The 13,731-nt window shown below is 34.4% G+C and overlaps 2 protein-coding genes across 2 annotated transcripts; one reads left to right on the top strand and one right to left on the bottom strand.

Moving 5' to 3' along the window:
* The first annotated feature begins 6,131 nt into the window (after positions 1-6,131).
* Positions 6,132-6,578, top strand: LOC127796991 (RING-H2 finger protein ATL22-like). The gene has a single exon (XM_052329384.1). It carries the CDS (start codon positions 6,132-6,134, stop codon positions 6,576-6,578), a length of 447 nt encoding a protein of 148 aa, XP_052185344.1.
* Positions 6,579-10,721: 4,143 nt separating this feature from the next.
* On the bottom strand, positions 10,722-11,790 carry LOC127797751 (NDR1/HIN1-like protein 26). Its single transcript, XM_052330889.1, has 2 exons — positions 11,331-11,790; positions 10,722-11,180 (listed from the first exon to the last, which is right to left on the bottom strand). The coding sequence occupies exons 1-2, from the start codon at positions 11,721-11,723 to the stop codon at positions 10,941-10,943; spliced, it is 633 nt and encodes a 210-aa protein (XP_052186849.1). The 5' UTR covers positions 11,724-11,790; the 3' UTR covers positions 10,722-10,940.
* Positions 11,791-13,731: the final 1,941 nt, after the last annotated feature.

Raw genomic sequence — 13,731 nt, 5'->3', positions numbered from 1 at the left:
TCAGGCATTAGCTTTTCTTGGCAGAAACTCATACATGAAAAACTTGACTGAAACTCGTTGCCAAAACAATAAGATCCCCAGCCTTTTATAGTCAAACCCAAGATGCCAAATCGTCACAACATTCATGTCGGTAATGAAAGCCGCCATTATCTTCGACAATTGAAGCTCTTGAAACATCGATGGCATAAATGTACAGCCTCCTCGATACCCAAAAAGAAAAATAAATAAAGTTTATCAATATATACATAGACATCTGTACCAACCTAACCCGCTTGACTGACCAGACAAACGACGGCGGTAGCCATGCCCAAGGGGCTGAGGGCTCACCTACTTACAAAATCTAGGTGCCCCTTGGGGCCCAACTCCAAGTGGGAGGTAAGGGTTTAAATGCTCTTAAAACTCCCTATATCCCATCAATGTGGGACAACATTCTCATACACACACACACACTTACACTTACTTCATGTGAACGCATAAGAGTCCCCCACATGAGTGTGTAAGTGTATTAAATCGAACGAAATTGACACGATGCCACGAAAAGAAAATAGGCAAGTTACACATCAGGTAAGGTGTCTTTTGGACTTAAACCTTCCTTAGTGAGTGCCCATCGAACTTATCAAAGAAATAGTGAAGCCAATTCTTAAACTATCATTCTTGTGGTAAATCAAGACAACAGATATCACACACAACTCGTCTTATCCCAATAATTTCTATACGATTGTGTTCATTTTGATCCTAAACGACATCCTGAATTCATGAGAGCTTTAAAGAACCAAAGCCTTTTGAATAGTTCTCATAGAAGCAACCTACTTCTATTCTCATATACGTAATCATTGATTAATAGTACTCTGTCACTACTCGTTTTTTAACAAGATATCAATATTACCTGTATCACCAACAAATCACACACTTTTTTTTACCAGGAACTAAAAAAGAAACTATGAGTTCCTTAGTGTGTAGACTATGAATTATTCCAGCAAGTTTCTAGATCTTAGGATCTCTAGTCAACTAGGTTAAGTTACCATCGAAAAATTCATTCACAGGCTTTAGCCCCATTCCTTTAGACGTATAGGTGACTTGTTTCCCTGTCACTCCTTTGGTCAAAGGATTGGCCAAATTTTCCTTAGACTTCATATAGTCAGTGAAAATTATTCCATTGATAAATAGCTGCCTTATTGAATTGTGTTTGTGCCTTATATGTCTTGACTACCCATTGTAAACACTATTTTTAGATCGCATTAAAGCAGCAAGTTGTCACAATAAATACATATGGTGTTTATAGGCTTTGGCCACAACAAAATGTCTTCTAGGAAATTTCGAAGTCATTTTGTTTCTTCACTTGCTTTATCCAAAGTGATAAATTCTGACTCCATAGTAAACCGTGCTATGCACGTTTGTTTTGAAGACTTCCACAACACAGCAGCACCACCTAAGGAAAACACATATCCATTAGTTGATTTAGTCTTTAAGCTATCTGTGATTCAATTAGCATCACTAAATCCTTCTAGTATAGGTAGATATCTCGTGTAATGCAATCCATAATCAAACATGTATTTCAAATACCTAAGTATCATGACAAGGGCATCCCAATGGTCACGTTCAGGATTGCTTGTGTATCTCACTAACCTACCTACTGAGTAGGCAACATCAAGTCTTATACAATTCATTATGTACATCAAACTTCTAATGACCATAGCATATTTTAGAGGAGATACACCTTCACTGTTATTCTTCTTTAATTTAGAATTTGGATTAAATAGAGTAATTGCTAGTTTACTCTCATAATGACCAAATTTGCTCAACACTTTCTCGATATAGTGTAACTGAGAAAGTACATATCTTTTGAAATTCTTTATTATCAGAATTCCAAGAATAACATCAACAAGATCAAGATTTTTTATATCAAAGTTGGAATTCAACATCTTCTTCATAGATTCTATGACACTTCTATCAGTGCCAATTATCAACATATCATCCACATATAAGCATACAATGACACACTCGTGATTTATGATTTTAACATAAATACATTTATCACTCATTTATCTTGAACCCATTTGCTCGGATAGTATGTTCAAATTTCGCATGCCATTACTTTGGTGCTTGTTTCAGCTCATAAAGAGACTTTATAAGTTTGCACATTTTTTTTCATCTCCCTTTATAACAACCCTTCAGGTTGTTCCATATAAACTTCTTCTTTTAAATCTCCATTCAATAATGCAGTATTCACATCCATTTGGTGAATTTTCAAATTATGTAACGCTGCAATTGTAATCAACAATCTTATAGACGTGATTCTCGTCATTAGAGAATAGGTATCAAATAAGTCTTGCCCTTCTTTTTGATAATAACCTTTAGCTACTAAACGCGCTTTGTATTTATCAATAGTACCATCAACCTTTAATTTTCTTTTAAATATCCATTTGCACCCAATTGACTTACTTTTAAGAGGTAAGTCAACCAATACTCATGTATGATTTTGCATAATGGACTCTATTTCACCTTTGAGTTTCTTAATGTTGGGGTTTCTAATAGTTAGAATGTTGTGGTGGTGTTCTTATTTAGCAATTGTATTACTTGGGTAACTTTTGCTCTCTCTCTCTTCTTTTTTTTTTTTTTTTCTATCTATGAGTTGATTTTGATCATTTTGTTCATATTGGGACGGTACATTTTATTTGAATTAATCTCCCTTCATAAGAAAACAAATAAGGGAATCCTATCAATAGTTTTGATGAATTTCAAAAAGTTAAAAAAAAAAACTAGACAGAAAAGTGGAACTTGGGCTGACATGTAGGGCTTAAGGTTAACTTTGGGCTTTCACGAACATGGGCCGAGATTATAGAGGCCTGTGATTAATAAGCCCAAGAGAAGAAAGGGTGGGGGGGGGGGGGGTGTTAAATTGATTGAGAAAGACCCGAAATGATAACAAAAAGCCCAAGAGATTTAGCTTATTTGGCACCAACAATTATTAATGACTAAACTAGAGATTTTAGTTCCAAATTCCAATGATTATTCCAAGTATTGGTGCTTAATGTGCATAAGATAAAGAGGGGGAATAGATTTATGAATAGGACCAAGTTTTGGATACAGCAACTATTTGAAGTTTCTTGTTTCCTTTCCACTTTCTTTCTTTGTTGGTCTAGCAATTGAGTAACTTTTGCCAATCCATACTATCATCACCATTTAAGATGTTCTTGGCTTGCTCTAAGACACAACTAAACTCTTCGCCAAAACCTGCTCAAATTAACCTTCTCCTCTATCATCCATAGAATTCCATGGCCCAATGGCAAGGCCATGCTCATGGATCTTCACCTTCAAGGGAAGCCATGAAGTTGGTCAAGTTGAAGCAGACAGCGCAGTACAGCCTCGGCCATCGATCGCCTTCGCTGGTGCCGCTGCCCATCCAGATCTTGGTCAAATCCATCAAGGAGCAATTGCCAGTAAGTAATGTTGAAGCAAAGGGGGCTAGAAGAAGAAGAAGAAGAGGAAGGTTCGAAATGGGGTATATGTTTGAGGTGCATTGATGCAAGTGAAGAGGTCAGAGAGCTTGGCAATTGCTTCCATATGTTCCATAGAGAGTGTGTTAATGATTGAGGTGCATCGATGAAGGTCAGGTGACTTGCCCTTTGTGCAGGGTCCAAGCTATTGCCTGATCAGAGTGGGATGCTGAAGCTGGGAGAGGATCCATAGGAGGGAGAGGATGGTGATCTTGTTTGGTGAGGAGAGGGTTTTTTGATTCTTTGTATCAGATTTTAATTCCAAGATCTAAATGGAAGTTTTGAATTTTTTTTTTTATTATCTAAGAAATTAGGCACATCTATTGTCTAGAAACATGTTTTTGTCTATCAATTAAATGAGATTTAACTATGGTGGCAGCATTGTGGTTTGAGAGCTTATATGTCTCTTAGATTTGAAATTTAAACCTTAAATTCATTCGAAATAACTCAAACTCACAACTTTAAAATTAGATATGAATATGTATTATGATAGAGTTAAACCGACATTATTACTTATCTATCAATAATTATGACTCAAATTAGACATTATTTAGTGATGAATGAGAAAAAAGATTTGTAGTCCCCCACCTTACCACTCGGCCATGTTACCAGAAGGATATAAAATAGATAAAAAATTTCTCCCGCCCAAATAACGTTATCATGCTAGTATCCTACTTTTCTCATTTATCAATAAAAAAAATAATTAAGTCGAGTATTTAATCTTTTATACATCACTCCTAAATTATAAAAAGCCTCCTACTAAAGCTTATACGATAACATTGTAAATTTTTCATTCTATTAAACTCATGTGATCTATGTGGTCAAGGCACTACTTGTTTATAAAAAATTACTCAAACTCTAACAATAAGGGACTTGTTCGGTTGTAGAAAACATAAAATGCTTTCTAATTTTAATTTTTTAATAAATAATTGAAACTCTCGTTAAAAGATAGAAATTTCAATATTTTAATTTATATTATGAATTAAAAATATTACTTTTAGTATTTTATAACATTTAAAAAATAAATACTATGATTTTTTAAAACATAAAGTATTAAAAATAAAAAAACTGAAAAATAATTTCTAAAACTAAAGTATTAAAGTATTCTTTTTAATTATAGTGTCTTGGCTGACAGGGTATTCAATACAAATAAGATAAATTAGTGATGACATAAGTTAGTATTATTTTATGTTTAATAAATAAAGTATAATTTGTAGGTATAAATTACTTTGGATTGGGTGTACGATATAAAAGAGGTATTACCTAGTAAAAAAGTCAAAAGACCAAAGTGTCCTCTACCCATACGAACAACCTGTGCACATAACAGCACCATACCAAATTTGATCCGTCAAATCTATATTTTTATCTTTATATTTTTATATCTTTTATCATATGAATTTAAATTTTTTATTATTTCAATGATATCTCTATATTTGTATTTTAAAGTTAATTGAATTCTTGCATTTGAATATTCTTTTCGTATGATAATTTAATTTTTTTATTATTTTAATTATATTCATATATTTATATTTTTAAATTAATTTAACCCTTATTTTATTATGTAAAAAAAAATGAGATAATGAGTTGATCTAATTCTTTTTTTACAGATTAAACTATAAAAATTAAATTGATTAAAAAATACGAGGTATAATCGAAATAACAAAAAAATTAAATTATTACATAAAAAAAGTTAAAATATAAGAATTAAATTAACTAGAAAGTACAAATATAATTATATAATTAAAATAAGAAAAAATTTAAGTAATCTTATAAAAAAAAATTGAAAGTAGATGTGTAAAAATAAGAATTTGGCCAGTGCGATCAAACTCAACAGAAAGAAAAAAAAAAAAAAAACCCAAATATCTGATGAGTATAATTGGCCATGGGGAGAAAGCCAAGGTAAGAGGGAGATTAAAAAGGCGATGCTACGTGACTGAATGGTGGTTGTACTTGTAGCAAATTGGAGGAGGAAGAGAAGGAAACGATGGCTGTGGATGACAGGTTCGACAGTGGGCAATGGTCCAGCGTCGTCAAGATGGAGAGGACGAGAGAGAGAGAGAGAGAGAATTAAATGAGGAGAAAGAATGGAGTAAGCTCTTTTATATCACGGGGGCAAATTGGTTAAGTTTGGGCAAAATCGTTATCCCCATTGCCAAACCTAGGGGATAGGTGAGAACTGCATGATGCATCTGAGACCTTCTTCCTGTATCCTTGGTATGGGAGGTAGTAGGAGGTTATGTAGGTGTATACTAATTTCTCGATTGTATTCATCAAGAAAGCGACCACCCTCCCTCCCTCCCTCCCTTGTATATACAGAATTCGTATCCCACCATAGTGGAATAAGTTTATTATCTTGAGATCATTCTAGCTATCCAATGTCAATGCAATACCAAACACATAATTAATTAATTCATTAAATGACATTTAGCATCTCATTGACCTTTTGCCAAAGTAACATGCATGCTGGTGCATTATATGCAATAAGAGAGCACTTGCCTGTAATGCCATACCAACCCCCATCCCTATCTACATTGAAACTCAGTCTCCTTGTGCATTATGGGTTTTGATCGATGTAAGCATCAAGCCTTATTGCACAACCTTTTCATTTTGGTGCAATTCTTGGAAGTCATGCTCATGGGGGCACTCTCGTGGATGACCTCCATCTTCAACAGAAGCCATGATCAAGCTGAAGAAGAAGAAGCCGATTACTCTCGCCCCTCTGCTTCACTGGTACCCCTGCCCGTTCACATGACCGTCGAATCCATCAAGGAGCAGTTGCCTTTAATGGATAAAAAATTGCTCCCTCGAGAGGCTCGCGCCATCTGTTTGAGAATATGCCTGAACGGAAGTGAAGAGGTTACCCAGCTTCCCAATTGTCATCATATGTTCCATAGAGAGTGTATTGGTGGCTGGATCGATCAAGGCCGAGTGAGTTGCCCTCTGTGCAGGTCCAAGCTATTGCGGGCCGAGCAGATTAATGGGAAGCTGAAGCTCGGAGGAGCAGATCCATGGCGGAGGGAGAGAATGATTTACTTGTTCGGCCAGGATACTGTTTTCAGCAATATTGTCTCTTTAACTTAGATGATGCTACTAATTTGGGACTCGACTCTCTTTATCCTTGACTTTGCCTCTCGACTCTCTCCTCCTAAACCCAACTTGTAGATAAAAAAAATTTCCTGTAAATAAGAATATACTAATAAAAAATTACCAAACCTTTACAGTTTATATTAGAATATATTTCGAGCAAAAATACAAAAAAACCAACCTAACAAATTGGATATAACCATACAAAACACAAGACTTACAGCAGATATAAACACAAAAACATGAATTAGACATTACGCTAGATTCGTGATCACACGAGCAGCGACACTAAAGCCCTTCATTACCCTCTCAAAGGCATTCTTCTTCCACCTTTTTTTCTTCAACTTAGACTTAAATTTCACATGAATATAATCAGAACTTGAACTATCTGTCATATCAAATGATGAATCCACCTCTTCAACTCGATCTCTCCTATCCTTGTTTCAATAGTCATCTGTTGTTCATCAGGACACCCTAATTCCATAAGAAGATGTAAGATAAGTTTGATAAGTTAGGTATCATATCCTAAACTAGTCATATTTACAAGTTTATCTTAATCACAAATTTGGGGTGTTGTTAATTAAATGCCTCAAGCACAAAATGCTCCTTCTTTGAGTGGACACAACTTGAGACTCAAGTTCAAATACAGAGTTCTCTCGTGCCCAAGAAGTGAACTAGATAAGCAATCAATGAAGTTGTAATTATTTGTGGGCGGTTGGCAGGAAGCATATTTACTACGACGACGGCGACACCGCAGGGCGTGGCGGTGGTGGGAAGGCCGTGGTGTTACGGTCAGCTGCCCGCCCAGCCACACCAACTCTTTCTTGCTTTATTACAAGAATGGTTAGGTTAATTATTGTCTTAAAAGTGCATGAAATATAATTTTATTTTAAAATAAAAAATATGTATTGTATTTTGTTTTTAATTAACGAACATAAGATTTACATAATTTAATCATAATATATAATCTACATTTACAGAGAGACAAATAATTTTACTATATCGAAATTATAGCAATACAATCAATCAAATCTCACAAGTTTAGAAATTTCAATAGACCCAATTACTCTCTCTCAAATCTTAAAAGAAAACTATTTAATAAAAATATTATATATCTATCTCTATTAGACTCAAGACCCAAGCCACCACAATTCTTTTTGGTTTATAACCTTTTCGCTAGAAAATAATTCAAAAAAAAAATTCTCTTAGTTGACTTATTAATACCTCAAATTTCTTGAATTTACAACTTTGGCAACATTTTTATCTACCTTTTAAAAGCGTGTACATTATTTTTGGATAATTGCCTTCCTAAAGAATGAGAATTTAGATATTAATACATCTATTTTTAAGTCAATTAAAAGGGTTGAAATAGATTTATGTCAGATGAAGATAAATTTAATTAAAAAAACCAAATATTATGTCAAATATTACTTAAGTTTATGTAAACATCCCAAACACGACCTACTATTGTTCCTGTTGCAGATATTTGGGCCCAGCCCAGGCCCATGAGTTTATGCAATTTTTAGATTGGGTTGATTGGTATTCATTGTATTGTCCGATTTAAAGATTTTCTTTTTCAAGAATTACAGAAATATTCAAGATGGGTACCTTGTTATTTGATAGAAGACCTGATATAATTAATTTAATTTAAAGTTATTAACACTTGTGAAGATTAATTTATTAATTTTACTTCTCATGCATCTTCATTTTTGTAAAATAAAGATAAAACTAATTAAAAATAAAACGATCATTTCTCGACTCTCACAAGAAGGGAGACATGAACAAGTTTCACTTCGTAGATAGTAACGGTACCTATGGACTTGCTAACTTTGACACTTCTTGAAGAACCAGTTTTGGGTCATGATGAAGCCATATTTAGAAAAATATATATAAACCTCATAAAAGTTTGGATTTTTTTTTTCCTAGATATAAAATCAGTACTTCAATTACAGTACTGAAATCCCCAATCATGGCAGACCAAACCAAACAAAAAGGTAATTGGGGTTGAATTGAAAGGCCTTTTGCTTAGAAGGAAATGGTGATGATGATCAGATGGATGGTGACTGCCACAACTAATATTCACCATACATGTGATGACACCTAATAATTCAACTTCTTTTTGCAGCTTAAGACTGATCAAAGTGCCCTAGTGGCCGGTGAAGCTTTCCATCCTCTTTTTTGCGTCTCAAGACCGATGAAAGTTCCCTACTGGCGAAGCTTTTCATCCTCATCTCAGCTGGCAGCTGCATGGTCAGTTCGTTCACTGTCCGTTAGGTTTGTTTTATAAGGAGTTTGTTGCGTCTAGGAAACAAGAAATAAACAAGAAGATAACAACCTGTTTAATTTGATGACAGTCATCTTGTCTTCTTTCTTCTCTTCGCGTTTCATGAATTTTGATTTTGATCTTAGAATGACTCTCAATGATTAGGTCAATAGAGTTGGAGATTTGTATTCGTGTGAGAGAAAATTAAATCGCTAGCTCAAATTAATTAGTCAGATTAAACCCTCACAAATTAATCATTAAATTGTAAGGTTATAAAGTAGTGATCGATTATAGTTTAATAATTTAAAAAATCATCTAAAGTTGTTTAGTTTGAGTTTTGCGATTTGATAAATCATGAAACTGGCTAACCCCTAATAAAATAATATTTTTATGATTTAAATTTTTTATTTAATTATGAAGTTATGGATTTTAATTGATAATTATAGATGTATTTGATTCTTTACAAATACTAACTGTTATCGATAAATTACAATACTTTTAAGAATTAAAGTGTTTTATATATCAGCATGCTTCCTAACATTTGACTGAATAATTTTTAATTATTTTATTCTATTTATGTATGGTAACAATTGATTTTCATGCAACTCTATATTTATCTATAGCACGCGAACATTAACTATATAATTATGTTATATTTTTTCAAATCAGTCGAACCACTAAACTATAATTTAGGTGATTTTAATCACATAATGATTTGGTTATAATTTGAAAGATAACTAAACTATCAAACCAACCATTATCCACTCTGGAGTAAAATTTTCAAGAAAAAAAAAAGAAGAAATTCAACTGTTAAAACAAAAAAAAAAAATCAAAGAAATATTGACAGCCCTCTCCCCAAAAAGATTTAAGGTTCGACATTTATAACTTGTCATTTTTGTAAAGTCTCCTCGCGATCATATAATTGGTATCATGTTTGGTCAACCTAATTCTTGATTTTTGTAAGGGAAGTAAGTAAAAGTTTTATTTTTATCCATATTTTTTTTACAAAAGACTTTATTAACAACTAATAAGACTGCTCATATCTAATTGCATGTAAAAGTTAGTCATCACTGGTAGAAAGCCTTATGGCATATATACAGGGCAAGAATCAAACTTCCTTTTTGTGTGTTATATCTTTACTTTCTTCAATAAGCCCAGCCCTTTTGAAAAGTTTTCTAGCTTTTGAAATAATTAATGTCACCATTTTCTTTATTACCAAAATCTTATTGGGCATGTCCACTAGCTCTCATATCATGTTAAATTATTATATATGCTCAATTATTTAACTTAGGAAATGACACATAATTTAATGCATCCGCAAAACCATCTTCTTGCTTCCATGACTCATAAATTCAACTTACTAATTAATTTCAGGTCTTATATTAAGATCTTTTATAATATATAAAGACATGGATTCAAAGGTCTCATAACTTATTTGATTATTTATATATAAATTACAAATACTGACAAGACAAAATTCATCTGAAAGATACTTTAACATATATATATATATATATGTGTGTGTGTGTGTGTGTGTGTGTGTGTGTGTGTGGTGATACGAAGAGTGGTAAAGAGATTCACAAAGTGGTTGATATATAATTAAAGGAGAGAAAGAAGGGAGGTTTTGTCATGTGATTAAATGAAGATTCTCTGTGAAGAAAGCAAACGATTTCTTGTGTCATGAAGCTTACTTACATTCTCTCACCCTATCTTGAGAGAGCCCTTAAAACAAACCAAAGGTAAAAATGTTTCCTCCTCCCTCCCTCCTCCTCATCTTTCCACTCTCTACAAAGCCATATCTTTCCACTGACGTCAGCCCATCACATGTACAGCTACAACCCAATTCAGATTGGTAGAGAAAGAATAAGAGAAGATAATTAACATAAATTACCAGATCCTTTATTGCCATATAATTAAAATTCACTCCTATCATTCACCATTGATATACAAGCACTATAAGCCACATTAAAGCCAAACCCTAGACATAAAAACAAGCAACCAAAGGGCTCACTATAAGCTAAGCATATAAACATATATATATATATATATAGAGAGAGAGAGAGAGAGAGTGATCAACTTCATTGAATTACAGTTAATTAAAGTGTAGTTGAGCACTGAGTCCCTTGGTTGAAACTCAGCGGACCAGATGGTATATTGGGTCCAAAATTTGTTATAGCAACGCAATTTATATTGAATCTGTAACGCCGTGAAACCCAAGTCCCCACCTTCCATCTAAGCTTTCCGTTCATCTTCAAGCTCATGACCAGCTTCCCGGCAATCTGGTCCTGTCCGAATTCGTACCCGAATGACGGCGCCACCTGCAGCCCGCTTCCGACCTATAAGAACGTTTTCAAAATCAATGAGAACTGACTGACGTGTTTCGATAGATAGAGACATTTCAAATGATGCCATTTGAAAAACAGCTTGCATTAAGCCTAAATGTCATTTCTGTTAATAAAAAGATAGCGATATTAATGGTGACCAACCAGGGAAGCGGAGATAAGATTGGACTCTTCGTGGCCTTGATAGAAAGGAGGAAGAGAAGTGGGAGTGGTAATCTGTTGGCCCTTGTAAGAGGCATAGACTTGAAGTTGGTCATAGTAAATGGCGACTTTCTTGTTAGGGTTTTCGGAGAGGAGAGTGAGTTGGATGGAGGAAGTGATGAGTTGAGGGGCAGAGAAGGTAAGTTGGAAGATTTGAGCATCTTTGAGGGAGAAGTGAGGCTTGGAGGGGTGTAAGATGAGCCAAACCAGGAAGATGAGGGAGAGGATGGAGAGGAAGAAGGTGGAGAAGGCGTAGAACAGTTTCTTGTAGTGCTTCTCTATGCTCAGCCCTTGCTTGGCGCAGTGTTTGGGAGATTTTGTGGAGACTTGAGACATTTGCAGAGAGCGAGAGAGAGAGAGAGAGAGAGAGAGAGTTGTTTACAGAGCTAAGTAAGGGGAGAGAGGGAGAGGAAAGTATAAAAAGGTGCAGAAAGTGGCCATAATTTTGCTAAGGCTTCTTTTGACTGGCAGCTCCTTCTAATTGTTAGGACAGGTGGTTGGCTTCTAATTGGTGGCTGGCTCCTGGCTGTCGTGAAGATGGCTGATTATAATAGACATTTTAATTTTACCATTAACTTCTCCAACATATCTTTAAATGTTTTCTGGGCTTTAGTTTTTATTTTTTTAAAGTTTGATTGCATTTTTGTATGAGTTATTGCTCGATTTAATTAGTGATACATATATTTATCATGCATGATTTTATTTTAAAAAGAATATAAAATAAAGAAATGATGTGATTCCTTACTTATAAGTCGGTTAACAGCAACACTTTTATTGTAATTTTTTAGCAGCCCATGAAGCCATACTCATCTTTTAACCTATGGCTTTGGAAAGAAGTTGGAGATAGATTGCACCTGGATATCATCAAAGCTCCTTTCCTCTTAAATTTTTCTTCTACCCCACCACTATGAGCTTGCCTAATTCTATCTTTTGATTCTGCAATTCAACACTGGAACATTAAAGATCATAACAAATGAAGTTCGATCTGTTCTCTGTTTCTGAAAAATCAAAAGGAAATTATTTCACAAAATCTTTCCATCATGCACTGAAAGTGGAAGCATGAATGGTGTGGTTGATGTGATCAACAGCTGTGGTTCTCTAGGAAGGTGTAGGGACATAGAAACATCATGATGAATATGCAAAATAAAGCACTTTAATTGCGGTGGCTTGATAGCTAGTACCAGGCTTTATATACAAGTAATATATATATATATATATATGCTTTAATTAATTACTAGATTTTGATTTCAACAACACCGTGTCCCTGAATGATCATGATTAATATAAAAGAAGGTTCTGAAATATCTATCTCAAAGAGTATCAGATGAGAACAGCTTTAGAATCATTGAGGGCAAAGTTAAAGGCTAGGCTAAAGGCCTTTTTATCCTGGCGCCAATCCCTGCTAAGTGCAGCAACCAACAGGCTTTCTTCTTGTTTTTATAATGCAAATGGTTGAATTCGAGTAGGGGAGGAGAATTGTATTATCAGATAGATTATAATTAACGTAAATTTATTCGGCCAAACAAACACCATGAATGTTGTAGGTAATGATCAGCTTTAATTGTTGAAGTCCAATTAATAAAGCTGTTTGTTTAACTTGTTAAGCTATGCACGAAATATGAGTTAAAATTAGAGAGAGAGAGAGAGAGAGAGAGAGAGAGAGAGAGAGAGAGGAATACATGGAAAGAAGAATCAGTTAAAACCTACTTTTCAGAGAAGCCCCTGAGGCTGAGAGTCCTCAAATAAATCTCCTTCCCCGGTGTGCGCTTAATGTGTCCCATACATAAATACATACATACATACATATATATAATATATAGCCGTTACTTTCAAGTTAAGAAAAGGGCGTAAGGTGCCAGAAGATCTGTGTGCTAATATCATGGAACATAGTATCAAGGCCGCTGTATTATCTGGTGGACCACCCAATGACGTGAAGAATTTCCACACCCTCAATCTACACAATTGGATTGTGATGATCATGCATGTTCCAAACCCACAATGTTAATCAGGATCTTAACAATATTATTCAGTACTAGAAACAATTTATGTACTTTTAGACTTTTCATCAGTTATTAGGCCTTCAATGGGTGGGGACAGTAGCGGGTCTACCTACCCCCTCCACTTTGAGTGATTTCTCATCTCACTTTTTTCCTTCTTTCTTCGCCTCTGGGCCAGAGACAGTCCCATGTGTTTGACATAGCCAGTTCTTTAAAATATAATTTTGGGCTCTCATTCTCTCTTGAATCCACGAAGAAGTAACTTGTGACAATAATATACGCACGTTGACGATTTGGCACATTCAGTATTGTTATTAACTGTGATGGCAGATAATATTACACTGGCA

This window comes from Diospyros lotus, chromosome 3, assembly GCF_014633365.1.
Source record: "Diospyros lotus cultivar Yz01 chromosome 3, ASM1463336v1, whole genome shotgun sequence".
NCBI classification, from domain to species: domain Eukaryota; kingdom Viridiplantae; phylum Streptophyta; class Magnoliopsida; order Ericales; family Ebenaceae; genus Diospyros; species Diospyros lotus.
Note: the sequence above shows the minus strand (reverse complement) of the source record. Positions and strands in the feature narration are given on the sequence as shown.